The sequence below is a fragment of the Amblyraja radiata genome, chromosome 6, assembly GCF_010909765.2.
Source record: "Amblyraja radiata isolate CabotCenter1 chromosome 6, sAmbRad1.1.pri, whole genome shotgun sequence".
Taxonomy (NCBI): Eukaryota; Metazoa; Chordata; class Chondrichthyes; order Rajiformes; family Rajidae; genus Amblyraja; species Amblyraja radiata.
The window spans coordinates 18,304,678-18,332,331 of NC_045961.1; the positions used below are offsets into that span (position 1 = coordinate 18,304,678).

Here is a 27,654-nt window from a genome sequence, read left to right on the forward strand (position 1 = left end):
GTAATTGTTACATGTTATATGGTTATATGGTTAGACACAGGGAGCTGGAGTCAGGCAGCATCTCTGGAGAACATGGCTATGTGATGTTTCCGGTCAGGACCATTCTTCATACCGACTGGCTGAGCTACTGAGTTACTCCAGCACTCTGTGGGTTAACATTGCATCTGCTGCCTCTATCGCTGTCTGCCGGAAGATCACCTGTACACTGATCGCCACCGGTCTGTCTGCGGCATTTGTCTAGTATCTCCACCCGACCAGAATCTCCACCGCCAACCAAATCTCCACCCAACCATCATCTCCACCCTCCCCCCTAACCTCCCCCCCCCCCCCCCAGCCTCGACCCACAAGAACCCCCCCCCCCCCCCCCCCCCCTCCCCTCCATCCAACCAGAATCTCCACCCATACCCAACTTCCACCCCCACCCATCATCTCCACCCCAATCTCCACTCCATACAATCTCCACCCGCCAACCCCGATCTCCACCTCGACCTCCACCCTCAATCTCCACCCCAACCTCCAACCTCCAACCCAACCTCCATCCCCAACCCAACCATCATCTCCACCCAACCAGCGCTCCCAGCCAATGGGCGGCAGTTCCGGGTCCGCCCCCAGGGCTGCCGGATCCCTGCCCCACGGACTCTCGGCCAAAGATTGATCAATGATACAGCTGTATGATCTTTGCTCCCGGCTCCCGTCAAGTGAGCGCAGGCTTCACCCTGCACTGGGCTGCACAGCGGGCAGCATTGGGCGGCGGCCGTGTCCGGGGCAGCTCTTTGTCGCCACTGCACCGCCCCCGGCAGCTGCGGGCAGTGTCCTGCTGCACTATCCACTTGGCGTTTGCACGTTGTGGGCTGCTGGCCGAGTGTGAAGTTAGTGATTTACTGTATTATTGATTATTATATCTTCATTTGCGCGCTGATGCATGAATGGGCCTGTTAGGCTGCAGCAAGTATGAATGCATTGTTCTGCTTTCGTTATAAACGTGACAATTAAACACTCCTGACTCAACCCCAGTAGCTTGGTGACTTCAGCGATACAACCCCAGCACTTACACTCCACAGAAACAGTCGATTCAGTGTTTTGTCTGGAATGCAGGAGGTTGCAGGGAGATCAGATAGAAGTATATACAATTCTAAGATGCATAGACAGTTAGGGTAGTCAGAACCTTATTCCAGCGTGGATAAAATCAAATACGAGAGGACATTTAAATTGACGGGGGCAAAGTTAAAAGGAGATGTGTAGGGCATGATTTTTTTTAAACTCAGGTGGTGGGTGCCCGGAACAGGCTTTTAAGTGGTATTTGGATAGGCACAAATTGAGGGATATGGATTGCATGCAGGCAGAGGAGATTAGTTTTGTATTGTATTGTATTGTATTGTATTGTATTGTATTAGTTTAACGGCATCACGTTCAGCACAGACATTGTGGGCCGAAGGGCCTGTTCTTGTATTCTGTTCTGCCTTTTCACCAGTAGTGGGGAAGATCAATGGTTACCCCGTTGGGTCACCGAACAGCTAGTTATGTACCAGTATAAAATCCACAGACATGCAAGAGCCATAATCCAACATCCCTTGCATCACCAGATCCAGAGAGAGCATTAATGACATCTACATGGTTGGTCAGTACTCATTGTTACTTGAACAAAGCATTAATTTCAGTCTGCAGGAGATGTAACTGGGTGGATCCCTCACCCGTGTCCCGTAGTTCTGCTCTCGCACCCACTTCCCCCCAGTTGGACCAAGGTTAGAGTTCCCCTGGTCCTCACCTTTCACCCCACCAGCCCCTACATCCAACACATCTCTAACATTTCTGCCACCTTCAGCGTGATCCCCCTTCCAGTCTCATCTTCCCTCCACAACTCCCTGGTTCACTCATCCCTTCCTACCCAAACCACCCCCTCTCCAGGCACTTTCCCCTGCGGTCACAGGAGATGTTAACACTGCTCCACGTTGATTTAATAACTGCCTGCCTGTTAAATCAACACCATGTCCAAACCTAACCCTTGCCTGCAATGCTTGCCGTTATAAATGTTTTATTAAAAGCTAGAGAGGAAAAACTTAGTTAGATTGTATATATACACATAATTTATATAGGCAATGGAATGACTTTTAAAATATACTAACCAAGGGGGACCCGTTGGGTCCCGTCCCTTCAACGCGAGGTTGCGTTGGGGGGGCGACTTGCGGTGTCACACTTCCGCCCCACACACACACACACACTAAGAGGGGGAGGGGAGAGAGGGGGGGGAGAGAAGGAGGGGGGGGGAGAGAAGGAGGGGATGGGGAGAGGGGGCAGGGAGGGGAGAGAGGGGGGTGGGAGAGTGAGGAGGGGGGAGAAGGGGGGAGAAGAGAGAGGAGGGGGAGAGAGCAGGGGAGAGAGGAGGAGGGGAGGGGGCGGGCATCTCGCGGCCAGGGGCAGCTCGTGGGGGGACGTCACTCGCAGACGCAGCACGCAGAGCCGTTGTGACATCATTAGCCAAAGCCGCTCGGTTTTATTTTCAAAATTATGTCAGATTCTTGAACATTTTGATTAATAACTCGAGAAATAATGCACACAATTTTCAGGTAAGGTGATTTCAGATTCCAGGGGATAAATCTCTACCCGAATATGTAATTTTTTTACCGTTAGTGCGTTGTTTTCTCGAGAAGATGTGACAACACACAAATAAATAAATAAACACACACACACACACACACACACACACACACACACACACACACACACACACACACACACACACACACACACACACACACACACACACACACACACACACACACACACACACATCCACATACAAGATCAGAGCTTTATAGTTATGAGGATTTGGACAGACATATAGAAACATAGAAACATAGAAAGTAGGTGCGAGAGTAGACCACCAGGTCCGTCGAGCCCGCACCGCCATTCGCTCATGGCTGAACACTAAACAGACACACTTACCCACAAACAGTAGACACAAGACACAGAACACAAGACACTACCCTCCCCTTTATACCGCTATCACCCCTCTCCACCCCAAGAACCTCGTGATCTCCTGGGGGAGGCAAAAAACCGGATAAAAACCCAGGTCCAATTCGGGAAAAAAATCCGGGAAATTCCTCTCCGACCCCAATCCAGGCGATCGACACTTGTCCAGGAGATCACTCAGGTCTTACTATACTAACCATACCTAGGTCCATATCCCTGCCCTCTCCCCGTAGCCCCTTATCCCCTTGGCAGCTAAAAAACCATCTATTTTAGTCTTAAATATATTTAACGTTTCTGCTTCCACTGCTACCTGGGGCAGTGAATTCCATAAATTAACCACCCTCTGGGTGAAGAAGTTCTTCCTCATCTCAGTTTTAAAAGAGCCCCCCCTTATTCTGCAACTATGTCCCCTAGTTCTAGTTTCCCCGATCATTGGGAACATCCTCGGTGCATCCACCCGATCAAGGCCCCTCACGATCTTATATGTTTCAATGAGATCGCCTCTCATTCTTCTAAACTCCAAAGAGTAGAGTTCCAGCCTACTTAACCTTTCCTCATATGTCAATCCCCTCATTGCAGGAATTAATCTTGTAAACCTTCGCTGCACTGCCTCCAGGGCTAGTACATCCTTTCTTAAGTATGGACCCCAGAACTGTACACAGTATTCCAAATGTGGTCTCACTAATACTGTGTACAGCTGCAGCAAGACCTCCGTGTTTTTATACTCAATCCCCCTAGCAATAAAGGCCAAAACTCCATTGGCCTTCCTGATTGCTTGCTGCACCTGCATACTAACTTTTAGTGATTCATGTACTAATACCCCTAGATCCCTTTGCGTTGCATTACAACGCAGCTCCTCCTCATTTAGAAAATAACTTGCCCTATCATTTTTTTTCCCAAAGTGAATGACTTCACATTTATTAGTATTAAATTTCATCTGCCAAGTTGTTGCCCACTCACCTAGCTTATCTATATCCTTTTGCAGACTCTTCCTATCCTCCTCATCCCCTACTTTTCCTCCCATTTTTGTATCGTCCGCAAATTTTGATATATTACACTTGGTTCCCTCCTCCAAATCATTTATATAAATTGTGAACAACTGGGGTCCCAGCACCGACCCTTGCGGAACCCCGCTAGTTACCGGTTGCCATCCCGAGTATGAACCATTTATCCCCACTCTCTGCTTCCTATTTGTTAGCCAATCCTCTACCCATGCTAATATATTACCCCCAATCCCATAATTTTTTATTTTCAGCAATAGTCTCTTATGTGGCACCTTGTCAAAAGCCTTTTGGAAGTCCAAGTATACCACATCCACCGGTTCCCCTTTATCCACCCGGGTTGTTACTTCCTCAAAGAATTCGAGCAGATTCGTTAAACAGGACTTCCCCTTCACAAAACCATGCTGGTTCTGTCCGATGAAGTCATGTTTATCCAAGTGCCCCGTTAGTGTTTCTTTAATAATTGTCTCTAACATTTTACCCACCACCGATGTTAGACTAACCGGTCTATAGTTACCCGCCTTCTGTTTACTTCCTTTTTTAAATATAGGTGTTACATTGGCCATTTTCCAATCCACTGGGACCGTTCCTGCCTCCAGGGAGTTTTGGAAAATTATCACCAATGCATCCACAATCCCCACCGCTATCTCCCTCAAGACCCTTGGATGTAATCCATCAGGCCCAGGGGATTTATCCTCCTTCAGTCTCATTAATTTCCCTAATACCACCTCCTTGGTGATCTTAATAGTATTTAGCTCCTCCATTCCTACCGCCCCCTGTTTATCCAGCGTTGGAATATTATTTGTGTCTTCTATGGTGAAGACTGATACAAAATACTCGTTTAATGCCTTTGCCATTTCCATGTTCCCCACCAACAACTCTCCAGTCTCACCCTCCAATGGACCAACGTTCACCTTAGCCACCCTTTTTCTTTTTATATAGCTATAAAAACTCTTACTATTAGTTTTTATGTTGTTCGCTAAATTCCTTTCATAGTCTATTTTCCCCGTCTTAATTAATCTCTTAGTTATTTTTTGCTGACCTTTAAATGCTTCCCAATCCTCTACCCTCCCACTATCTCTGGCTACCTTATATGCCCTTGCCTTCAGCCGAATACTATCCTTTATAGTTTTACTGAGCCATGGCTGACTGTTCTTACCCTTACCCCTTTTTTTCTTCATAGGAATAAATTTTTCTTGAAGGTTATACAGTAGACCCTTAAACGTACACCACTGCTCATGTACCGTCTTATTCTTGAGTCTACTATCCCAGTCAACTTTGATCAGCTCAGTCCTCATACCTTCATAATCCCCCTTATTTAGACTAAGCACCCTAGCCTGAGTTTCAACCTGCTCCCCTTCTATTTGAATATGGAATTCGACCATATTGTGGTCACTTGTTCCCAACGAGTCCCTAACTATGACATTTTTAATTAATCCTGCTTCATTACACAGGACCAGATCCAAGATTGCCTCCCCCCTTGTCGGTTCTGTGACATACTGTTCTAGGAACCCGTCTCTAATACATTCTATAAACTCTTCCTCTAGTCTACCCTGCCCAGTTTGGTTTGCCCAATTAATATGAAAATTGAAGTCCCCCATGATTACAGCAGTTCCCTTTTTACATGCGTCAACTATTTGCAGATTTATGTTCTGACTAACAGCGTCACAGCTATTTGGAGGTTTATAAATTACACCCACTAGTGTTTTTTTCCCCTTGTTATTCTCTATCTGTACCCAAGCTGTTTCACTATCCTGATCCTTCAACGCAATATCCTTCCTCTCTATTGCCGTTATTCCCTCCCTTATTAAAAGGGCCACCCCTCCTCCCTTTCTTTCCTGTCTATCTTTCCTAATTGTCGAGTACCCCTCTATATTTAACTCCCAGTCCTGATCCCCTTGCAGCCATGTCTCCGTAATGGCCACGATATCATAACTATATATACTTAATTGCACCGTTAATTCATTTATCTTATTTCGAATACTCCGTGCATTTAGATAAAGCACTTTCAGATGATTTTTACTACCCTTCCTTTCCGTTTTTGCCCCTTTTACATCTAGAGCTTTATCTTCACACATTCTGTCTCCTGTCACATTTTGACTTTCCGCTTCCCCACTGATACCCTGCTCTATTTCCTCTACCCCTGCCGTTATTACCCCCCTTGATACCTCCCCCCCGCTACTTAGTTTAAAGACCTCTCTACTGCCCTAGTTATATGATTTGCCAGGACCCCAGTCCCAGCACCGTTCAGGTGAAGTCCGTCCTTACAGAACAGATCCCCCCTGTCCCAGTACTGGTGCCAGTGGCCCAAGAAACCAAACCCATTTTTCCCACACCAGTCTTTGAGCCACGCATTCAGCTTTTTAATTTTACGTACCCTCGCCGATTTGGCCCGTGGCTCAGGTAGCAATCCGGAGATCAGTACCCTCGAGGTTCTGCTTTTTAATTTATTCCCTAACTGCTCAAACTCCTTCAGCAGATCCTCCTTCCTCGTCCTTCCTATGTCATTGGTCCCCACATGGACCACGACCACTGGATCCTCCCCCTCCCTCTGCAAATTTCTCTCCAGCATCGCAGAGATATCCTTAACCCTAGCACCGGGTAGGCAACACAGCCTTCGGGACATGTTCTGCTGGCCGCAGAGAACCTTATCTACCCCCCGAATAATACTATCCCCTATCACTACGGCATTTCTTCTAACTCCCCCCTCTTGAATGGCCCCCTGATCCACGGTGCTGCAGCCAGGTTGCTCATCCCTCCCACAGCCCCTGATCCCGTCCTTACATTGAGTAAGAGCCTCGGTCATGCTCGTCAGGGACAAGGGCTGTGGCTCCTGCCGCATCTCCTCCTGGTTCCCCCTACCTGCCTCGCTTATGGCCACACCTTCCTTTCCTTGCTCACTGCCTACTGAATTAGTTAAACTGGTCGGTGTGACCATCCCCTGGCACAAAACATCCAGGTAATACTCCCCCTCCCTGATGTACCGCAGCGTATGAAGTTGGGTCTCCAGCTCATCAATGCGGAGCTGGAGTTCCTCTAGCCTCAAACACTTACTGCAGCTGTAGGGATCTTCTACATCAATGGTGTCGACAAATTCCCACATCTCACAGTATTGGCACATCTCCTGACCGCCCATCTTATATAAGTAATTAACTGGTCCTATTTAAGAATCCCCTACCCGGATTACTGTATTGATACACCCCTTATTTATATAATCCTACCTCCTATAAATGGGAAAGTACTCACCCCAGCCGTAAATTACCTACTGGTTTGGCTGTCTAGTGGTAATTCCGTCCGCTCTTCCTGTCTGGCAGACTGGGCTAGTTCCTTTTACCTGCATATGGATAGGACGGGTTTAGAACAGGGGTTCCCAACCTTTTTCATCCCGTTTACCCCCGGCAACTTTAATAGCACATAACAATGTTATTTCACTTATTTATGAACAACTAATGATGAACAGATATACCAGAACCAAACACAGTCAGTCAATGAGAAAAAATATGTACAAATTCAGAATCAACAAATTTACCCCCTGTGTAAGCAAAATTTATCCCAGGTTGGGAACCCTTGGTTTAGAGGGCCATGTCCAAATGCAGGTAAAATGAACTAGCCCAGTCTGCCAATTTGATTAGCATGGACAAGGTGGGCCAAAGGGCCTGTTTCAGTGCTGTACAGTTTGTGACTATAAAGGTTTGGTCATAGCGTAAACTGGTTTCTGGCTAACACAATGCGTTTATTTTCCAGACCAGTGTTTAACGATGGATGAGTACAGGGTACTAAAGGTGATTGGGGAAGGTTCCTTTGGTCGCGCTCTTTTGGTGCAAACTCAGCATGAAAACCATAAATATGTGATGAAAGAAATTCAGCTTTCAAAGGTAAAGGTGATGTGAGTATATTTTGAACATGAACTTCCCTATCTATCAATGCATCTTAGAATGTTTGATGAAGATAGAAACATAGAAACATAGAAATTAGGTGCAGGAGTAGGCCATTCAGCCCTTCGAGCCTGCACCGCCATTCAATATGATCATGGCTGATCATCCAACTCAGTATCCCGCACCTGCCTTCTCTCCATACCCTCTGATCCCCTTAGCCACAAGGGCCACATCTAACTCCCTCTTAAATATAGCCAATGAACTGGCCTCGACTACCCTCTGTGGCAGAGAGTTCCAGAGATTCACCACTCTCTGTGTGAAAAAAGTTCTTCTCATCTCGGTTTTAAAGGATTTCCCCCTTATCCTTAAGCTGTGACCCCTTGTCCTGGACTTCCCCAACATCGGGAGCAATCTTCCTGCATCTAGCCTGTCCAACCCCTTAAGAATTTTATAAGTTTCTATAAGATCCCCTCTCAATCTCCTAAATTCTAGAGAGTATAAACCAAGTCTATCCAGTCTTTCTTCATAAGACAGTCCTGACATCCCAGGATCCCTCTTTAAAATCTTTTCCTTTCATCCACAATGCGTGTTCTGTTCTCAAAGTCAACGCTAGATTAGGAGCTAACTAAAAGAGCATTAGTGAAGGGCACTATGCTGTAACACCAGATATTTTAGATTCAAAGGTCACCCCCAGTGCTTTGCTAATGGAATATTTAATACAATATTGAGTATATTTCTTGTTTTATGCCTTTTCTTGTGTGGCAAGTACCATTTGACAGATAATTGCTCCAGGTTTACCACCAGTTGACTCTCCCAATAATTTCCTGTTATTATCTGTGTGTTGCAGTGGAACAAATGAAGTCGGCAAATCTGGGTGCGGGAAGTCTGAATTTGAACAGAAAATGATCGGAATATTTAGCATGTCCGGCAGTACCTGTGGGAAGGAGAAACAGTTAGTGTATTCAAAGCCTTCGAAGGCTCTTTGACCATGAATCTCCATTCTGGTTATCCTTCTACAGATGCTGCCTGACCTGCTGAGTGTTTCCAGCATTTTCATTGCTATGATGTGTTTTCTGTATACTATATGCTATAATTTGTTTTTCATGTAGCAAGTTCCAATTATCTTTGTTTTGTCTGGAAACCCAAGGCAATAATTGGCAATGTGGAAAACATACTGTAGAAAACATTCATTTGCGTTGTAGGCTGAAGAAAAAACTATGACTTGCGACCTGCATCCCTTTGGTTTAGTTTAGAGATACAGTGCGGAAACAGGCCCTTCAGCCCACCTAATCCGCGCCGACCAGCGATCCCCGCACACTAGCACTATCCTACACACTAGGGACAATTTACAATTTTATCAAAGCCGATTAACCTGCAAACCTGCACATCTTTGGAGTGTAGGAGGAAACCGGAGCTCCCAGAGAAAATCCACGCAGGTCATAGGGAGAACACACAAACTGCATACAGACAGCACCCATAGTCAGGATCGAACCCGGGCCTCTGGCGCTGCAAGGTAGCAACTCTACCGCTGCGGCACTGTGCTGCCCTTGATCTGTTGGAAAGAGTCATGAAATCGATGCTTCAATCACAGCAGACAGCTAGGAATCGATTAAAGTCTCATCTTTGAGACCGTATTTCCAACATTGCAAAAACCCACATTACATGGTCAAGCCAAACATAAAGTTTGAACCAAGAATATCTGAATTGGGTCAAGAGGCCACGACTGCCGACTGTCCATATTCCACACTTGGAGTATCGTGTTCAGTTATGGTCACTCTGCCATCGGAAGGGTGCCATTAAGCTGGAAATAGTGCAGAGAAGATTTACGAGGATGCTGCCAGGCCTTGAGGGCCTGAGCTATAGGGAGACGTTGGGCAGGCTAGGACGTTATTCCTTGGAGTGCAAGTAGCTGAGGGGTGATCTTATAGAGGTGTATAAAATCATGATAGTAATAGATAGGGTGAATGCACAGTCCTTTTCCTAGATTAGGGGAATAGAGAACCAGAGGATATAGGTTTAGGGTGACGGGAAAGAACGTGAGTGGCACCTTTTTCGCAGAGAGGGTGGTGGATATATGGAACGAGCTGCCAGCGTAGATAGTAGAGGCAGGTACTATAACACCAATGAAGTGACATTTGGACAGGCAGGTGGACAGGAAACGTTTAGAGGGATATGGGCCAAATGCGAGCAGATGGGACTAGCTTAGATAGGGCATCTTGGTCGGCACAGATAAGTTTGGGCCGAAGATAGACACAGAAAGCTGGAGTAACTCAGCGGGACAGGCAGCATCTCTGGAGAGAAGGAATGTAGCAATGTTACAAAATTTTGAGATTTAAAAAATCAAGTCTGCAATTTACCCCATCAGATAAAGCATAACAAGAAGTTTAATTTGACACCTAATTCACTTTCATATCTTCAGTATTAAAAAAGTGATGGCCATTTTCATACTCGGAAATTAGCACCTTGTTCCCTATTGCTTTTCTATTGGCTTAACTCAAAAGCTGTGATCGAGGACAGTCAAAAGCCCATAACTTTCTTAAAAATTAAGAGAACTGAATGAAATTTTCAGTTATTATAGATTGAAGCTTTCTGAAATAAATATGAAACAATCTTACTTGGATGACATGAAATTAAAACATATAATTAGTTAGTTACCTAATTGTAGCTAATTACAAAATTCAATTACTAGATCTAAACATCCATCCATTTCTTAAGAAAAGGTTAACATTTTTAAATAGCCTAAGTGTCCAAATAACATTCACACAAGAATTCACAATATAACATGATTTTAAAATCTCATTGTCATGAATTTATAGGCCAAATGGAAGGAATTTAACGTTTAATTCCCGAAAATTAATGGCCATTTAAATCATCGTGCGAGTGAGATTTTGTGGAACGCGATCGTTTGGAACGTTGCGGTTGCGGTGAATTTAAACCCCATATCGGCAGGAAAAACACTGCTGGTTCGTAAGGGGCCTTAATCACATTTTCGCTGATGAAATTTTGATTAAAGTAATCCTAAGAAACAAATTTATATGTAAAATAAACGACTTACCTTATGTTTTGTCCCTACGTGAGATCCGTCCCGTTGTCGGCATTGACGGCGTTAGAAGTAGATTTTAATTTTACTCCAGCGATTACATTGTCCCGCGTTTAAAAAAAAAAACCTCTGAGAACGGAAGTCGGAACGATTTTTCAGCATCAGGTAATAGCCCGAGAAAATATATCTCGGACAGGCAGGAGAAAACGGCATTTTAATCCCGCCCCCCCCCCCCCCAAAGGCGCCAAAGTCGCGCACACGGCCAGTGACAGAACTGCAGCGCCGCTGAAGGTACGTTTTGTAACATACCTAAGGAATGGGTGGCGTTTCGGTTCGAGACCCTTCTCCAGACCGAAGGGTCTGTTTCCGTGCTATATGACTAGGACATTATCCCAAATTTAGCTTTTCCACTTGAAGTAATCCAGGAGTTGGTGGGAATGCTGCGTTTCCTCGGCGGTCCGTGAACACATCATTAAACTTGTCCCCTCCTGCCTGGAATTTTCCGCCCCTGATAGAGCTCGAAGTAGGCTGGTTTTGGACGTCCGGTGTTGGGCCTGCTCACCACGTCAGTGGAACTGACTGAGTTCGAGCTCATTATTCTCACTGGTTGTGACTTAAATCCAGTAAAAGCTAATCCAAGCTCTGCAGGGACTGGAAGTCTCAACCAAAGCAGACTGTGCCGGAAACACTCAGCGGGTCAGGCAGCCTCTGCGGAGAAAGAAACAAGTCGACGTTCAAGGACAAAGACCATTTGTCAGAACGTCCCGACGGGTTCCGTCACTGTCCTTACAGTACGCTAGTTGACACAGTTACATCAAAGTTAAAACAATCTGATACAACATGAAGCACTCAGAATCTATTTATTATTTAAAAAAACTAAATATCAATTAATGTCTTTCAACAGAGAATGTGGCTATACACTCTTTACTTTATCTGTTTAGAATCCGAGTGGACTACAAAGATCAAGGAGAGAAGCTGTACTACTTGCCAAAATGAAGCACCCCAACATAGTTGCATTTATAGACTCATTTGAAGGTGAGGGAATTGTGCATCTGTCTTCCTGGGGTTCTATTCTTGCCAACGTCCTTGTGCTCCTGCTGAAACAACCACTGAAACATTTAGATGGCGCTTGCAGCACAGCGGCAGACTTGTTCTCAACAACTTGAGAGCAGTCCTGACCTACCATCTACCTCATTGGAGACCCGCGGACTATCTTTAATCGGACTTTACTGGACTTTATCTTGCACCAAATAACAATAGACAATAGGTGCAGGAGTATGCCATTCGGCCATTCGAGCCATTCACTGTGATCATGGCTGATCATCCCCAATCAGTACCCCGTTCCTCGCCATATCCCCTGACTCCGCTATCTTTAAGAGCTCTATCTAACCCTCTCTTGAAAGCATCCAGAGAATTGGCCTCCACCGCCTTCTGAGGCAGAGAATTCCACAGATTCATAACCCTCTGTGTGAAAAAGCTTTTCCTCATCTCCGTTCCAAATGGCTTACCCCTTATTCTTAAACTGTGGCCCCCTGGTTCTGGACTCCCCCAAACATCGGGAACATGTTTCCTGCCTCTAGCGTGTCCAAACCCTTAATAATCTTAGATGTTTCGATAAGAATCCCTCTCATCCTTCTAAATTCCAGAGTATACAAGCCCAGCCGCTCCACTCTATCAACATATGACATACCTATCATCCCGGGAATTCCTTTTATCCTGTATCTGTACATTGTGGACGGCTCGAGTGTAATCACATATTCTGCTGACTGGTTAGCATGCAACAAAAGCGTTTCACTATGCCTCGGTACACGTGACAATAAATTAAACTACGCGTTCTACTTTCCATTTGTGTATTTATCAGGACCCCTATAGTGGATTTAAGCTAAGCGTCTCATTCTTCCCCTCTGTAATCAGACTACTGAATGCTCCTCCAATAACCTAGAGGGTGGTCCCGATCTTCCAACCTACCTCATTGCGGACATTGGATTTTTTAATGAAGCTGGAACGTTTTAACGATATAACACTATATTCTGCACTCCGGGTAGTTTTCTCTTTGCACTATCTGATGGACGTGTATGGCCTGGTTGTATCTGGATAGCACACGCATTTTTCCTCTGTATTTCGATACGCCTGGCAATAATAAACCAATGGCGATATTATTCCAATCACCCTTTGGCTTAGGAGGTTTCTCATGATCTTTTTTGATTTATTCATGAACAACTTGTATGTGTTTGAAGAGTCATAGAGCTATACAGCAGGGAAGCTAGCCCTTGGGCCCAGCTCGTTCATGCCAACCAAGGTGGCATTCTTGGCTACTACCAATTGGTCACATTTGGCACAATGCCTCTAAGCCATTGTTAAATACACTCCCCGGTTCCTGAACCTTCTCCAGGGATACACTTGATACCAGCTGCCTCCTTTTTCCAGACCAGAATCTAATTTTCTCACATCATCCAGGCTTCCTTGCAACTGCTAGCCCTGTCCTTCACTCCAACATATGCTTTACACTCTCACCATTACACTTTCCCGACCAAACAACCGACTCCAAACAACTTTTGAATTTATGGGCCTTCAATTCTGGAGACAATTTCTCCGAGTTTAATCATTGTCATTTGTCTAGCCTCATTGTCTATCTTCCATTCTCAAGGAAATTGCCCAATCTGATGTGACTATATATCATGCATGGTCCTACCAATTGGGGATGAATTTCTTGTGAAATACAATTAATTTCTACATAAACCTGTGATAGTAAATGATCACTTCAAATAGGACAGTAGCTCGTTGTCATTTTAATTTGCCGGCCACATCACTTTAAATACCACATGCATCGGGTTTCTGTTACAGCTGAAGGACATCTCTATATAGTGATGGAATACTGTGATGGAGGAGATCTCACCCAGAAACTCCTGCAGCAAAAGCAACAACTGTTCCCAGAAGAAACGGTATGTGTGTTTAGTTTAGTTTAGTTTAGAGATACATCGCGGAAACAGGCCATTTGGCCCACCGAGTCCGCACCGACCAGCGATCGCCGCACATTAACACTATCCTACACACACTAGGAAAAATGTTATACATACATAATTTTATCCATTAACCTACATACCTGTACGTCTTTGGAGTGTGGGAGGAAACCGAAGATCTTGGAGAAAACCCACATGGTCACGGGGAGAACGTACAAACTGTACAGACATCACCCGTAGTCAGGATTGAACCCGGGTCTCTGGCGCTACAAGCGCTGTAAGGCAGCAACTCTACCGCTGCGCCACTGTGGCTGCCCGTGCTTTGTTAAAATTTAATTTTCATAGTCATAGCATCATAGAGCACAGAAAAAGGCCCTTCAGCCCAACCTGCCCATGTTGACCAAGATGTCCCATCTAAGCTAGTTCCATCTGTTGGCCCTTATCCCTCTAAATCCTTTCTTTCCGTGTACCTTCCAAATGGCTTTTATATGTTGTTACAGTGCCTGCCTCAACTTCCTCCTCTGGCAGCTCGTTCCATACACCCACCCCCCTCTGTGTGGAAACAATTGCCCTACACTGCGATGTCAATTCAACTTTTACTTTAAATCAATTATCTGTGTTAAATAGTGAATTTGATGAGATGTACAGCAATCTTTTTACGAAGCTTTTGCCCAATTGCAGTGTGAACGTGGAGCATGTTTTGTTAATATTCTAACAGGTACTGAATCTGTTTGTACAAATCTGTCTTGGAATGAAGCACATTCACGACAAACGGGTTCTTCATCGAGACATTAAAACTAAGGCAAGTATTCCTTTTCATGAGTGAAATAGTGAACCAAACAGAGAATGTTCCACTTTAAGAATGAGATTAAAATGTGAGATTTTATATAAATAGTGGCAATTCACGCAACACCATTGGCTGCTGCAGGTCGATTAATGACCTCAACTGTTACGATGACCACCTATAAGCTGCTTAAACTATGGCCTGGTTTAATTGAAAAAATATATATTTTAAACTTTCGTAATGCATTTGTAATAAAACTGATAATTTGATATTGAAAGGTATCACAACTAAAATTCTAAACGTTTGAAAATCTGGGTTTAAACACTTCTGAGATGCCTGTAAATTCCAGCGCGTACTGTTACAAAAGAACCCTCTGGTAATCTGTAAATAGTGAATTGATCACTGCACGAAAGACACGGGCCATTGCAGTGAATTAATCGCACAATGTGTTAGAATGTAATGAAAATGATTCACTTTTGATTTCAAAATGCAGAATGTTTTCCTGACTAAGAACGGAGTGGTTAAGCTGGGAGACTTTGGTTCTGCACATCTACTGAAGAGGTAAATTCCCAATGACAACAGGAGCTTGAGGTGATACTTTTGATCTTAAATCTTTTTAGAAACTCTGGTAGATTTGAAGAGCAAAGAAACAGGCCCTTTGGCCCACCTTGACCATGCTGACCAAGATGGCATACTGGGCTAGTCCCATCTGCCTCGATTTGGCCCATATCCCTCTAAACCCTCCCTATCCATATATCTGTCCAAATGTCTTTTAAAAGTCAGACACAAGGAACTGCAGATGCTGACAACTTGCATAGAACACAATGTGTTGGAGTCGCTCAGCGGGTCAGTCTTAATCTCTGGAGGACATGGAAAGGCGATGTTGTCTAAAGATGGACCCTGACCAGAAACATCCTCAAAGATGCTGCCCGACTCGCTGAGTTACTCATGTGTTCTTTTAAATGTCGTGATTGTACCTGATTCTATAGCTTCCTCTGACAGCTCGTTCCAGATACGGACTACTACCCTCTGAATGAAAAAGTTGCCCTCGATGTCCCTCTTAAATCTTTCCCCTCTTGATTAAGCCTGTGCCCTCTAGTTTTAGAATCCTCTACTCTGGGGGTAAAAAGACTGTGAGCGTTCACTTTATCCATGCACTTCGTGATCTTGTACACCTCAATAAGGTCGCCCCTCAGCCTCCTCCGTTCCAAAGAAAAAAGTCCCAGCCTATCCAACCTCTCCCTGTAACTCAAGCCCACAAGCCCGGGTAACATCCTGGTGAATCTCTTCTGCACCCTTTCAAATTAATTGTGTAAGAAATAACATGCTTGCATACAACAATAGAATAATAACATTTTATGGCAGAAATGTGGCTGTTTGGCAGGGTGTGCTTGTGTGAAGCAGCTGATCAGTTCTGTATCCAGTAACATTGCAGGTTGCTTCTCAGATACTCACCCAAATGCTTTAGAATGATCGAGAATGTTTTCAAAAGTTATTCTCTCTAATGTAATCTTGCTTTCCTGTCCGCAGCCCCCTGGCTTTTGCTCATACCTACGTGGGAACCCCCTACTACGTATCTCCAGAAATCTGGGAGAATAAACCGTACAACAACAAAAGGTAGGCACTTCAATGCATACAGTGCATTCAGAAAATATTCAGACCCCTTCACCTTTTCCATATTTTGTTACGTTACAGCCTTATTTTAAAATGGATTAAAACATTTTTTTTATCATCTATCTACACACAATACCACAGAATGAAGAAGCAAAAACAGGTGTTTAGAAATTTTTGCAAAGTAATTAAAAATAAATAACTGAAATATCACATTCACATACATATTCAGACCCTTTGCTATGACACTCAAAATTGAGCTTAGGTCCATCCTGTTTCCATTGATTGTCCTTGAGATGTTTCTACAACTTGATTGGAGTCCACCAGTGGTAAATTAAATTGATTGGACATGATTTGGAAAGGCACACATCTGTCTATATAAGATCCCACAGTTGACAGTGCATGTCAGAGCAAAAACCAAGCCATGAAGTGGCGGCGCTGGTAAACGGCTGCGGCTCGCCTGCAGTCCGTTTGTCTTTACTTTTTTGTGTTGTTTTTTTTTCGTTTTGTCTGGTTAAGTTTTTGGTTTTTAGGTTGTGTTTATGGGGGGGGGAGGTTGAAACGGGACTTGCTGTCTCTCCCTTCGGGGGAATGCGACTTTTTTGTCGTATCCCCCTTCTCTGCCTCCGTCTGCGCTGAGGCCTAATGGCGGAGCTGGCGACCTCGAGACTCCGGAGGCAGTCAGTCAGGACTCTCCCTGGGCTCGCTCCCGTGATGGCGGCCCAGCTCGGGGCTGGAACTGCGCTCCCATGAGGGACTGAGACTCTCCCGTGAGGGGCTGTGGCGCTCCCGTCGGAGTGGCCCAGCTAGAGGGTGGAACGGCACTCCCGTCGGAGTGGCCCAGCCCGAGGGCGGAATGGCGCTCCCGTCGGAACGGCCCAGCTCGAGGGTGGAATGGCGCTCCCGTCGGAGTGGCCCAGCTCGGGGCTGGAACGGTGCTCCGGTGGCTGGGACGGCATTCTGGCGGCGGTGACCTAAGTCCGGGGTTCAGCCACGGGCCAGCGGCTGTGTCCGCTGGACTGGAGGGCGGCAGCTTCGACCACCCCGGACCGGTGTTTGAGCCGGCCCGTTTGCGGGGTTCGGTGAGCCGCGGGACTGTTTGTGCTGTCACCCGGTGGGGAATCGCCCCAGCGCAGACGGAGAAGAGGAGGGAAGAGACAGTAACCCTAAGATTTTTGCCTCCACCACAGTGAGGAGGTGCTTGGAAGATACACTGTGGTGGATGTTAATTAGTGTTTAGTGTTGTTTATTATTGTATTATTGTATGTATGACTGCAGGCACGACATTTCGTTCAGACCGTAAGGTCTGAATGACAATAAAGGTATTCAATTCAATTCAATGAAGACAAAGGAAGGTAGACAAAAATGCTGGAGAATCTCAGCGGGTGAGACTTGAGGCTGTAATCGCCAAAGATCTTATAGCACTCTCTCTCCCTGCTGCCCCGGGCCGCGCACTCCTTCTCCCCGCTGCGGATCCAATCTTTGGCCGGAAGCAAGAGGGCGGAGCAAAATGGCAGAACAAGATGGCGGAACAAGATGGCGGGGGCAGGTTGCTAAAATGAGTCATAAAATCGCCCATGAATCCGCCCATGAGCGTACTACACGTTTGCGTGAGAGTAATCCATCTTGCTCCGCTATAGGATCTTTGGTAATCGCTGCCAAAGTTGCCTCAACAAAGTACAGGTGCACAACCTTTTATCCGAAAGCCTTGGGACCAGACACTTTTCGTAATTCAGAATTTGTCGGTCTTCGGAATGGAAATTTTTTAGCGTAGATTTTAATGGCTGGCTCAGTGGTAGAGTGCTCGGCTCATATCCGCAAGGTCGCGAGTTTGCGCCTTGATCCTGGCAGTTACTCGATCGCGAGTTTGAGTCTTCAATGTCGTTTTTTCTTGCAGAATAAATGTTTGTATGAAATGCAGTGTAGGAGAGGTGTACTGACTGTGTGGGCAGAACTTTGGAAGTGATTGCCCACCAGTCTAAAAAGCCGCTGTGTCTCCCTGTCCCTGGGATAGCAGGGGGCGATCAAACAGCACAATAGGGTGATTTCACGAAAGGTCACTGGAGCGTAAATCCCCACTCACGTGACCGAAAATTTTAACTGGGGGACAAGCGTCACTTCCGGTACATGTTAGTGGATGGGAAAACACGCACTTTCACACCCGTTAAAAACATCGAAAACGGCCCGTTTTTGAGCTGCAATTTACGGAGCCGGTCGGGGTGACCGTGAGGCACAGCTACCTAAATTTACAGTCCAAAAAAAAAGATAGAAACTAAGGTAAATACAAGAGCGAGCTGAAGGTGTAAATACAGCGGAAGTTGATAGCGGACTTTTTTCTTGGAGATTTAAAGATCCAAAATATCGGGAATTATCGCGTTTGCTCGCTGCATTTCATCAAAAGTGGCATTATTGACTTTTTATCTTTATTCATTTGTTATATGAAAAGTATTAAAAGTTAGAAACCCGTCAGTAAAAGTGCAAAATCGCCCATGGTTCTCAGGTGGGTTTTAACATGCAAAATAAAAACGCTTCTGAAGCTCCATTCCCCATTTAAATAATCGTAAGCTTGCATCTCAGTAAAATTGATTTCCAAACGCATTGAGAGTTTACGATTATTTAAATTTAAAAGTAAATGGAGCTTCAGAAGCGTTTTCATTTTGCTGTTAATTGCCGCGGACTTGCTAGAGCCCGCCGGGGGCTCCAACATCAAGACCCGGGGCGGGGCCCTACATCGCCCGCCGTGGCTTTGAGTGGCCGTGGACTTGCTAGCGCCCGCCGGGGGCTTTGACCTCGACTTCGGGAGAGGAATGGAGAGCAGGGGAGAGACAAGTCTTTGCCTTCCATCACAGTGAGGAGGAGACTCACTGTGATGGATGTTTATGTGAATTGCCCCCTCCCTCTGCAACTGCAAACAACCCCACTCTCCTGCAAGGGCGGTACAGTTCCCGGAGGATGGCAGGTGGCCGGAGACGACAGGACCAACAGGAACCCGCTCCCCGATGGCCCCCTACGACGCCCCGAGCTGCAACCCAGGTTCCTCTGTAGTTGGAGCGGGGCTGGGCTGGGCTGCTGTTGGCTGTGGGTCTCTGGGTTCTCCGTGCTTGCGGTGGGCCTGGGGGTCGGTGTCCAATTGGTCCTGACGTCTCCCATGACTGGCACGGTCCTGCTGCAATCGCCTACGTGAAGACAATGCAAAGCCCCCGCGCCGGTGCAATGGGCGGGGAGCTGGAGAGGGGAGGGAAGGGGTCACACACATGGCGGGGAAGCAGAGGGGCGTAGGTGGGGTGAAACTGAAGGGAGCGACAATCTGCACTGTGTATCGTGAGTCTACCGTGGGAACTTTTTAACTCAGCGGGCAGGCAGCAGCATATTGTCAATTATTAACCCTCCCGCGCAATATGCCCTCACCTTCTCTTTTATGAATGGGGACTTAGTTCCCCTTTCTTCGCTGACCGACCGGAGGTTCCGCTGTCACCTCTGCGGGCCGCCCTCGGTGAACGTTTTCAAGGACCTTTCTTCAAGGACCGAAAAAATGGCCGCTATTCGGAGGTTTTCGTTATTTGGATCTTCGGATAAAAGGTTGTGCACCTGTACTGAGTAAAGGGTCTGAATACTTATGTAAATGTGATATTTCAGTTATTTATTTTTAATTACTTTGCAAACATTTCTAAATACCTGGTTTCGCTTCTTTATTTTGGGGTATTGTGTGTAGATTGATGATAAAGCAAATAAGAATTTAATCTATTGTAAAATAAGGCTGTAACGTAACAAAACGTGGAAAAAGTGAAGGGGTCTGAATACTTTCTGAAGGCACTGTGTCTGGTGATGGGCAGGTAACCGATTATTTCAGGGCAATATCATGGTTTGTTTTAAAGCTCCTGATGATAAACAGCAAAATACAGGAATAAAGTCCATGCTTGCCCAACCTCTCCCTATAGCTCAGGCCAGAGAGTCATGGCAACATTCTCGTAAATCCTCTCTGCACGCTTTCCAGTTTAAAGGCATCTTTCTTATAGCAGGGTGACCAAAACTGACATAACCATAGAGTCTCACAGCAAAGAAAGATCCTTCAGTCCGACCTGTCCACGCTGCCCAAGATGCCTCATCTACACCAGTCCCATTTGCCTGCGTTTGGCCCATATCCCCTCAAACCGTTCCTATCCATGTCCTGTCCAAGTGTCTTTTAAATGTTGTTACAGTACCTGCCTCAATTATCTCCTCAGGCAGCTTGTTCCATATACCCACCTCTCTCAGTGTGTGGAAAAGGTTGCCTCTCAGGTTCGTATTACACCTTTCCACTCTCACCTTAAACCTCTGGTTCTTGATTCCCCTGCACCAGGTCAAAGACTCTCTGCATTCACCCTATCTTTCCCCTCATCATCTGAAATACCTCTATAAGATCACCCCTCGGCTTCCTGCACTCCAAGGAATAAAGTCCATGCTTGCCCAACCTATCCCTATAACTCAGGCCAGAGTCCTGGCAACATTCTTGCAAATCTTTTCTGCACTCTCTCCAACTTAATGGCATCTTTCTGATAGCAGGGTGACCAAAACTGAACACAATATTTCAAATATCAGATTCAGATTCAACTTTAATTGTCATTGTGCAGTGTACAGTACAGAGACAACGAAATGCAGTTAGCATCTCCCTGGAAGAGCGACATAGAATATGAGCAATAAATAAATCTATTTACGTGCATACAGTCATAGTGTTTTTCCTGGTGGGAGGAGTGTCCGGGGGGGGGGGGTGATTGGCAATCAACGAGGTACATTGTTGAGTAGTGTGACAGCCGCAGGGAAGAAGCTGTTCCTGGACCTGCTGGTCCGGCAACGGAGAGACCTGTAGCGCCTCCCGGATGGTAGGAGGGAAAACAGTCTATGGTTGGGGTGAGAGCAATATGGCCTCACCAACATCTATGTAACTGGTTAGTGATAGAAGGGTTTCTGTAGAAATAGTTCTACAATTTCCACTGATGAAACAATAAAAACTGTTGTTATTAGATTGTACCAAAGTCACTTCATGTCTATCTGTTTTGTTGTTTTAGTGACATCTGGGCCTTGGGATGTGTCTTATATGAAATCTGTGCTCTGCGGCATCCTGTAAGTAAATGCTATCGCAATTGATATGCTTCTGTAAACAGGGAAAATATTTAGGGTGACACCAGAAACTGCAGATGCTGGAATCATAAGCAAAACACCAGGTGCTGGAGGAACTCAGCGGGTCAGGCAGCATCTGTGGAGGGAATGGACAGACGACGTTTTGGGTCGGGACCCTTCGTCACACTGATGGAGTAAAGGCCCTGTCCCACTTTCCAGAGCTACGACCTCTCCCGAGTTTTCCACTTGATTCAAACTCGGGGAATTACGGTAATAGCCGTTCGTAGGTACTTGGGGTTATTTTTTTAACTCGTGGACATTTTTCAACACTTTGAAAAAATGTCCCGACTTACCTGATGCCCCGAGTTCCCACGGCTGGCATTACGAGCCGCTACGAAACATCTACGGACTCCTCCGTGCTCGCTACTGACATTACCCGACATTCCCCGAGTTCGAATCAAGGGGAAAACTCGGGAGAGTTCGTGAGTAACTCGGGAAAGTGGGACAGGGCCTTTAAGGGGGAGATAGCTGGAAAAGAGAGGTGGGGATGGGACAAAGTCTGGCAAGTGATAGATGGATGCGGGGGCGCGGATAAGCAGATGGGTGCAATATGAGACAAAAGAGTTCCACCTGAAACTAGTTTGGGAACCCTGAAGGTGATCAGAGTTATCTTCAAATGGGGTATGTTAGTAACATGGAGACGAGAGGGATAATCTTGCTCAGTTACGGGTACTGGGTGAGGTGTACAGATGCTAATTTATCCCTGCATTTGGTTCTATTGAAGTCAATGAATTGTCCGAGGTTGGGTACATCTTGCCACTGACAGTCTCGATTGGGTTTCCTACCTCTGATCAAAGATGGATTTCTCTTCAGGATCTCAGGAGATAGAAAGATCTCTGAGAGAGGAGTAAATGTGCATCACAAACTGGTGCTAATAGGTTAACCAGTTCAGAGTGAAACAAAATGATTCATTTAGTGCAGTAAATTACTCTCTGGTGCCATGCTTTTCAATGGTTTTGTCAAATATATAGTTTAGTTTAGTTTAGAGAAACAGTGTGGAAACAGGCTCTTCGGCCCACTGAGTCCGCACCGACCCATGATCCCCGCACATTAACACTATCCTACACACGGGACAATTTACACTTATACCAAGCCAATTTACCTACAAACCTGTACATCTTTGAAGTGTGGGAGGAAACCCACGTGGCCACAGGGAGAACGTACAGACGCCGTACAGACAGCACCCGTAGTCAGGATCAAACTCGGGTCTCCAGCGCTGTAAGTGCTATAAGGCAGCAACGTTACCGCTGCGCCACCGTGACGATCACCATATATTCTGCAAATGAATCTATTTTTACTATTTTGCTTCCCTAGTTCCAGTCGAACAGCTGGAAGAGTCTCATACTGAAGATCTGTAAAGGCTCTTACGCCCCAATTCCAAGTCTGTACTCCTATGAGCTGCATTACATCCTTAAACAAATGTTCAAGAGGAGCTCGAAGGATCGGCCCTCCATTAACACCATTCTTGCCAGGCGTTGCTTTGCAAAGCTAATCCGCAATTACTTATCACCCGAGGTGAGGAGATCTGATGTTTATCCATTAGTATTTGACGGGCCGTTCTTTAAACGTGTACAGTCCCAGATTGTGGCACCTGTTATAATCAACCTGCTTCCACAGATGGTGAAGCAGGAATTCAGTGAAGCGACAACGAATAAGAAAAGAACCACACCAACTAAACAAAAAAAAGATGGGAAAGGTATGTACAGACACTGAGAATATATGATGTGTTGCACGGGTTTTGTTGTGTATGAACTATTTTTTATTTTCAACAAAGTATAGTTTTTAAATTAAAAAAAAAAAAATTAATAAGGATTAGAAATTCTGTTGTGCATTATTCAAATACCGAATAGTGAGATTTATTCCAGATGCTGATCCAATCCATGTATTGGTCTTTCTCAGGCGGTGTAGCAAGTAAATGTGGAGAACACTCTGCTGGAGCTCGTGGAAGCAAAGGGATCATGGTTTGTATAAACTCTTGGTAAATATGCTATAATATTAAAGTATAGAAGGGTCAGAACAGTGGCACAGTGGTAGAGTTGATGTCTTACAGCGCCAGAGACCTGGCTACGATCCTGACTACGGGTGCTGTCTGTGTGGAGTTTGTACGTTCTCTATGTGACTGCGTGGGTTTCACCGAGTGCTCTGGTTTCCTCCCACATTCCACAGGCGTGCGGGCTTGTAGGTTAATTGAGTTCTGTAAGTTGCTCCAATGTGTAGGATAGAACTGGTGTACTGGTGATTGCTGGTTGGCGCAGACTCGGAGGGCCGAAGGGCCTGCTTTTCATGCTCTATCTCCAAACTACAGAAGTTAAGACACTATGTCACAGTTGAGCAAGATATAAAGGCTGCATTTGGAGTATTGTGTTCAAGCTGAAAAGAGTGCAGAGGATTAATGAGGATGTTGCCAGAACTCGAGAGCCTGAGTTGTAGGGAGAGGTTGGGCAGGCTAGGACTTTATTCCTTGGAGCGCAGGATGAGGGTGATCTTATAATGGAGTACATGAATGGAATAGACAGGGTGAATGTACAGTCTCTTTTCCAGGGTAGGGGAATCAAGAAACAGAGGACATAGGTTTAAGGTGAGAGGCAGATGGGTATATGGAACAAGCTGCCAGCGGAGATAGTTGCGGCAGGTACTATAACATTTAAAATACATTTGGACAGGTACATGGATAGGAATGGCTTCGAGCGATATGGGCAAAACATGGGCAGGTGGGTTAGTCTGTGTGGGGCATGTTGGTGGGCGTGGGCAAGTTGGGCCGAAGGGCCTGTTTCCACGGTGTATGACTGCTGTTTGTGGCACAAATATTCCAACCAAAGAGAAAGGGAGAGAGAGCCTAACCTTGAGGTTCAGTGGTGCTACAGACACTGAGTGCCCACCATCAGTATCCTGGGGTTGACCTGTAACTAGTTACTGACCAGCCAGAAATACGAAGGCTCTGAGCTAAGGTCAAGGCTGGGTATCCTGGGGTGTGTGACCTGCTTCTTGCATCTCAAAGCCTTCCCACCTTTGACAAGTTGGGAGTATGTGAGACCCTTCCCCACTTGCTGCATTAGACTGTGCCCTATGGTTCTGAAAGAGGCAGCTTTAGAGATTGTGAATTCCTAATGGATAAATCAGACCAATTCATAACGAGTTGGTCTCCATTTGTCGTCTTTTTGGAATCATATGGTGCAACACAATTGTAAAAGCTAACTGTTTCAGGACTAGACGAGGGTTGGTCAAGATAATAAACAATGATCTCATTACTTCTTTTCTTTATGTCTTATTCTCTTTTTCCTATTTTCTTTTCTTCAACTTTCTTCATTCGTTCTTCTTTTTTCTTCTTCTTCACACACTATATATCTCACGTCTTTCTATCCTTTACTATCTAATTTCTTTTTCTTATTCTTATTTTTCTTTATTATAACAAAAAAAAATAAGAAGCTGTACATAAAATGTATTATGAAAATATATATTAGGCACTTTGGTGCCATATGATTGTACTTACTTCTAATAAAATAAAATATTTAAAAAACATTTTTAAAAGAGATTGTGAAGGCATTAATAGTGATATTTCAAGAATCACTAGAGCCAGGATTGGTTCCAGATGATTGGAAAATTGCCAATATTACCTCACAGTGCAAGAAGGGAGCAAAGCAAAATCGTGGCACTTTCAGCCGGTTAGTCTGACTTAAGATTTTGGTGCTCCAGATTCTGGTAAATGTTACCAGCTCTCATTGTCCGTAGTTTGATAATGGTGCAGAAATATCCAGAGATGTGTTTCACTGGAGGTGATAACGGATCGGTTTAAACTAGATTGCCAATGGGATGCTATCTAGTTTATACAGGACCGAGGCAGGTGTGAGGTTAGAAGTTGGTGTGTAGGATGATGAGAGAAAGTATAGAGGACAGAAAGGGAGTGAGGAAAGAATGGTGGTTTAAATTGCACGTATTTCAATGCAAGAGACCTGACGGGTAAAGCAGATGAACATAGGGCATGGATAGGCACAGGTGATTGGGATGTTGTTGCCATTACGGGAACCTGGTTAAGAGAGGGGCAGGACTGGCAGCCCAATGTTCTAGGGTACAGATGCTTCAGGAGAGATAGAGGTGAGGGTAAAAGAGGAGGGGGGGGGTTGCAATATTGGTTAAAGAGTATGTCACGGCAGTGGTCAGGGGTGACATTAGGGCTGGTTCGTCTAGTGCGGCTATATGGGTGGAGCTGAGGAAGAAGAAAGGGATGATCATCTTTTTGGGGGTGTATTACAGGCCCCCAAATAGTCCACGGGAATTAGAAGAGCAAATGTGACAGGAGATTGCAGGCAGCTGCAGGTCCAATAAGGTTGTCGTAGTCGGGGGTTTTAATTTTCCCAGCATTGATTGGGAATGTCAGAGTGCGAAAGGTTTAAACGCAGTGGAACCCGTCAGATGTGCTCAGGAGAGTTTCCTCTGGCAATAGGTGAGGGCTCGACACGGGAGAGGACAACTCTTGATCGAGTTTTGAGAAATTGGGAGGGGCAAGTGGATGAAGTGTTCATGGATGAGCCTTTTGAGACCAGCAACCACCGATCTATTAGGTTCAAGATAATTATAGATAGGGACAAGAGTGGGCCCACAAGTTAAAATTCTAAATTGATGCAGAAATGATTTACATAGAAACATAGAAAATAGGTGCAGGAGTAGGCCATTCGGCTCTTCGAGCCTGCACCGCCATTCAATATGATCATGGCTGATCATCCAACTCAGTATCCTGTACCTGCTTTCTCTCCATACCCCCTGATCCCTTTAGCCACAAGGGCCACATCTAACTCCCTCTTAAATATAGTCAATGAACTGGCCTCAACTACATTCTGTGGACCCGCGGACCTGAGCTACAGGGAGAGGTTGGGCAGGTTAGGACTTTATTCCTTGGAGGGCAGGAGGATGAGGGATGATCTTATAGAGGTGTACAAAATAATGAGAGGAATAGATTGGGTAGATTGCAGAGTCTCTTATCCAGAATAGGGGAATCGAGGACCAGAGGACATAGGTTGAAGGTGAAGGGGAAAAGATAGGAACCTGAGTGGTAACTTTTTCACGCAGAGGGTGGTAGATGTATGGAATGAGCTGCCGATGGAGGTAGTTGAGGCAGATACTATTGTACGGTTTAAGAAACATTTAGACGGGATAGGACAGGTTTAGAGGGATATGGGCCAAATGTAGGCAGGTGGGACTAGTGTAGATGGGGCATGTTGGCTGGTGTGGGCAAATTGTGCCGAAGCACTTGTTTCCACACTGCAAGACTCTATGACTCTGAAGTGCTTATCTGGGGATCCATGTCAGGTTAACCATATCCTAGTCTCAGTATTTGTTAAATGCCTAATTTGGTTGATAATTTTTCTCTTTTTATGATATGACGTAACATTGTTAAGGAAACGACAGAGAAATCTCCAGCCATTCGGAAATGGAACGCGGCAGAAGGCAAAAACATCGCCACGGGTCTGGCGCAAAAAACATTGGAAGTAACTGCTTCTCAAATGGAAGGTGAAGTAATCTGTTACATGCTCCGTAATCTGTTCCTCATGTGCCAATTGTCCAGGTGTAACTGGCATCTTTTACAGGCTGCACAGATTTTGCACTTGTCCCATTGATGACAATATTGACATTGACATATTGCAATTATTTGTATTTTACTTGAAAATTTAAAGTAGACAAATCACGTAATTCTTACTGGGATATTTGATTTTTGGACTTCCTATTTTTATATCCTATCAGCCGTCTTTTCCTGTTAGTGATAGAGCCACTGCCTCACAGCGCCAGAGTCCCGGGTTCAGTACTGACCTTGGGTGCTGTCTCTCTGGAGTTTGCACGTTCTCCCTGAGACCGCGTGGGTTTCCTCCCACAAACCGAAGACATGAGGAATTTTAGGTTATTTGCCCTCTGTAAATTGTCGCTAGTGTGTAGGGAATGGATGAGAAAGTGGGATAACATGGAACCAGTGTGAACGGGTGATCGATGGTTGGCATGGACTTGGTGGGCCGAAGGGCCTGCTTCCACGCTGTATCTTTCAATCAATCAAATAATAAAATACTGTTAATAGACACAAAATGCTGGAGTAACTCAGCGGGATAGGCAGCATCTCTGGAGAGAATGAATGGGTGACGTTTTGGGTTGAGACCCTTCTTCAGACTGATGTCAGGAGAGGGGAAGATACATAGTGTAAGGTGTGAAAATAGGACAAAGGGAATGGAGATCAAGGAAAATATAGAATAGGTCATTGTTAGCTGGGAGAAGT

The 27,654-nt window shown here is 45.4% G+C and overlaps 1 protein-coding gene across 3 annotated transcripts in view; it reads left to right on the top strand.

Moving 5' to 3' along the window:
• Window positions 1–579: 579 nt before the first annotated feature.
• Window positions 580–27,654, top strand: part of nek3 (NIMA related kinase 3) — a 31,897-nt gene continuing 4,822 nt past the window's right edge. Inside the window, exons 1-12 of one of the 3 annotated variants that reach the window (XM_033022273.1) lie at window positions 580–698; window positions 7,716–7,846; window positions 11,828–11,921; window positions 13,731–13,828; window positions 14,565–14,648; window positions 15,124–15,191; window positions 16,161–16,247; window positions 21,287–21,341; window positions 22,713–22,913; window positions 23,016–23,094; window positions 23,298–23,359; window positions 26,792–26,903. In XM_033022273.1, the coding sequence (XP_032878164.1) occupies window positions 659–698; window positions 7,716–7,846; window positions 11,828–11,921; window positions 13,731–13,828; window positions 14,565–14,648; window positions 15,124–15,191; window positions 16,161–16,247; window positions 21,287–21,341; window positions 22,713–22,913; window positions 23,016–23,094; window positions 23,298–23,359; window positions 26,792–26,903 (1,111 nt within the window). In that variant the 5' untranslated portion in view covers window positions 580–658. Of the gene's footprint in view, window positions 870–7,715; window positions 7,858–11,827; window positions 11,922–13,730; window positions 13,829–14,564; window positions 14,649–15,123; window positions 15,192–16,160; window positions 16,248–21,286; window positions 21,342–22,712; window positions 22,914–23,015; window positions 23,095–23,297; window positions 23,360–26,791; window positions 26,904–27,654 lie in introns of those variants that run through there. The other 2 variants (XM_033022274.1, XM_033022276.1) reach the window with 2 other exon arrangements.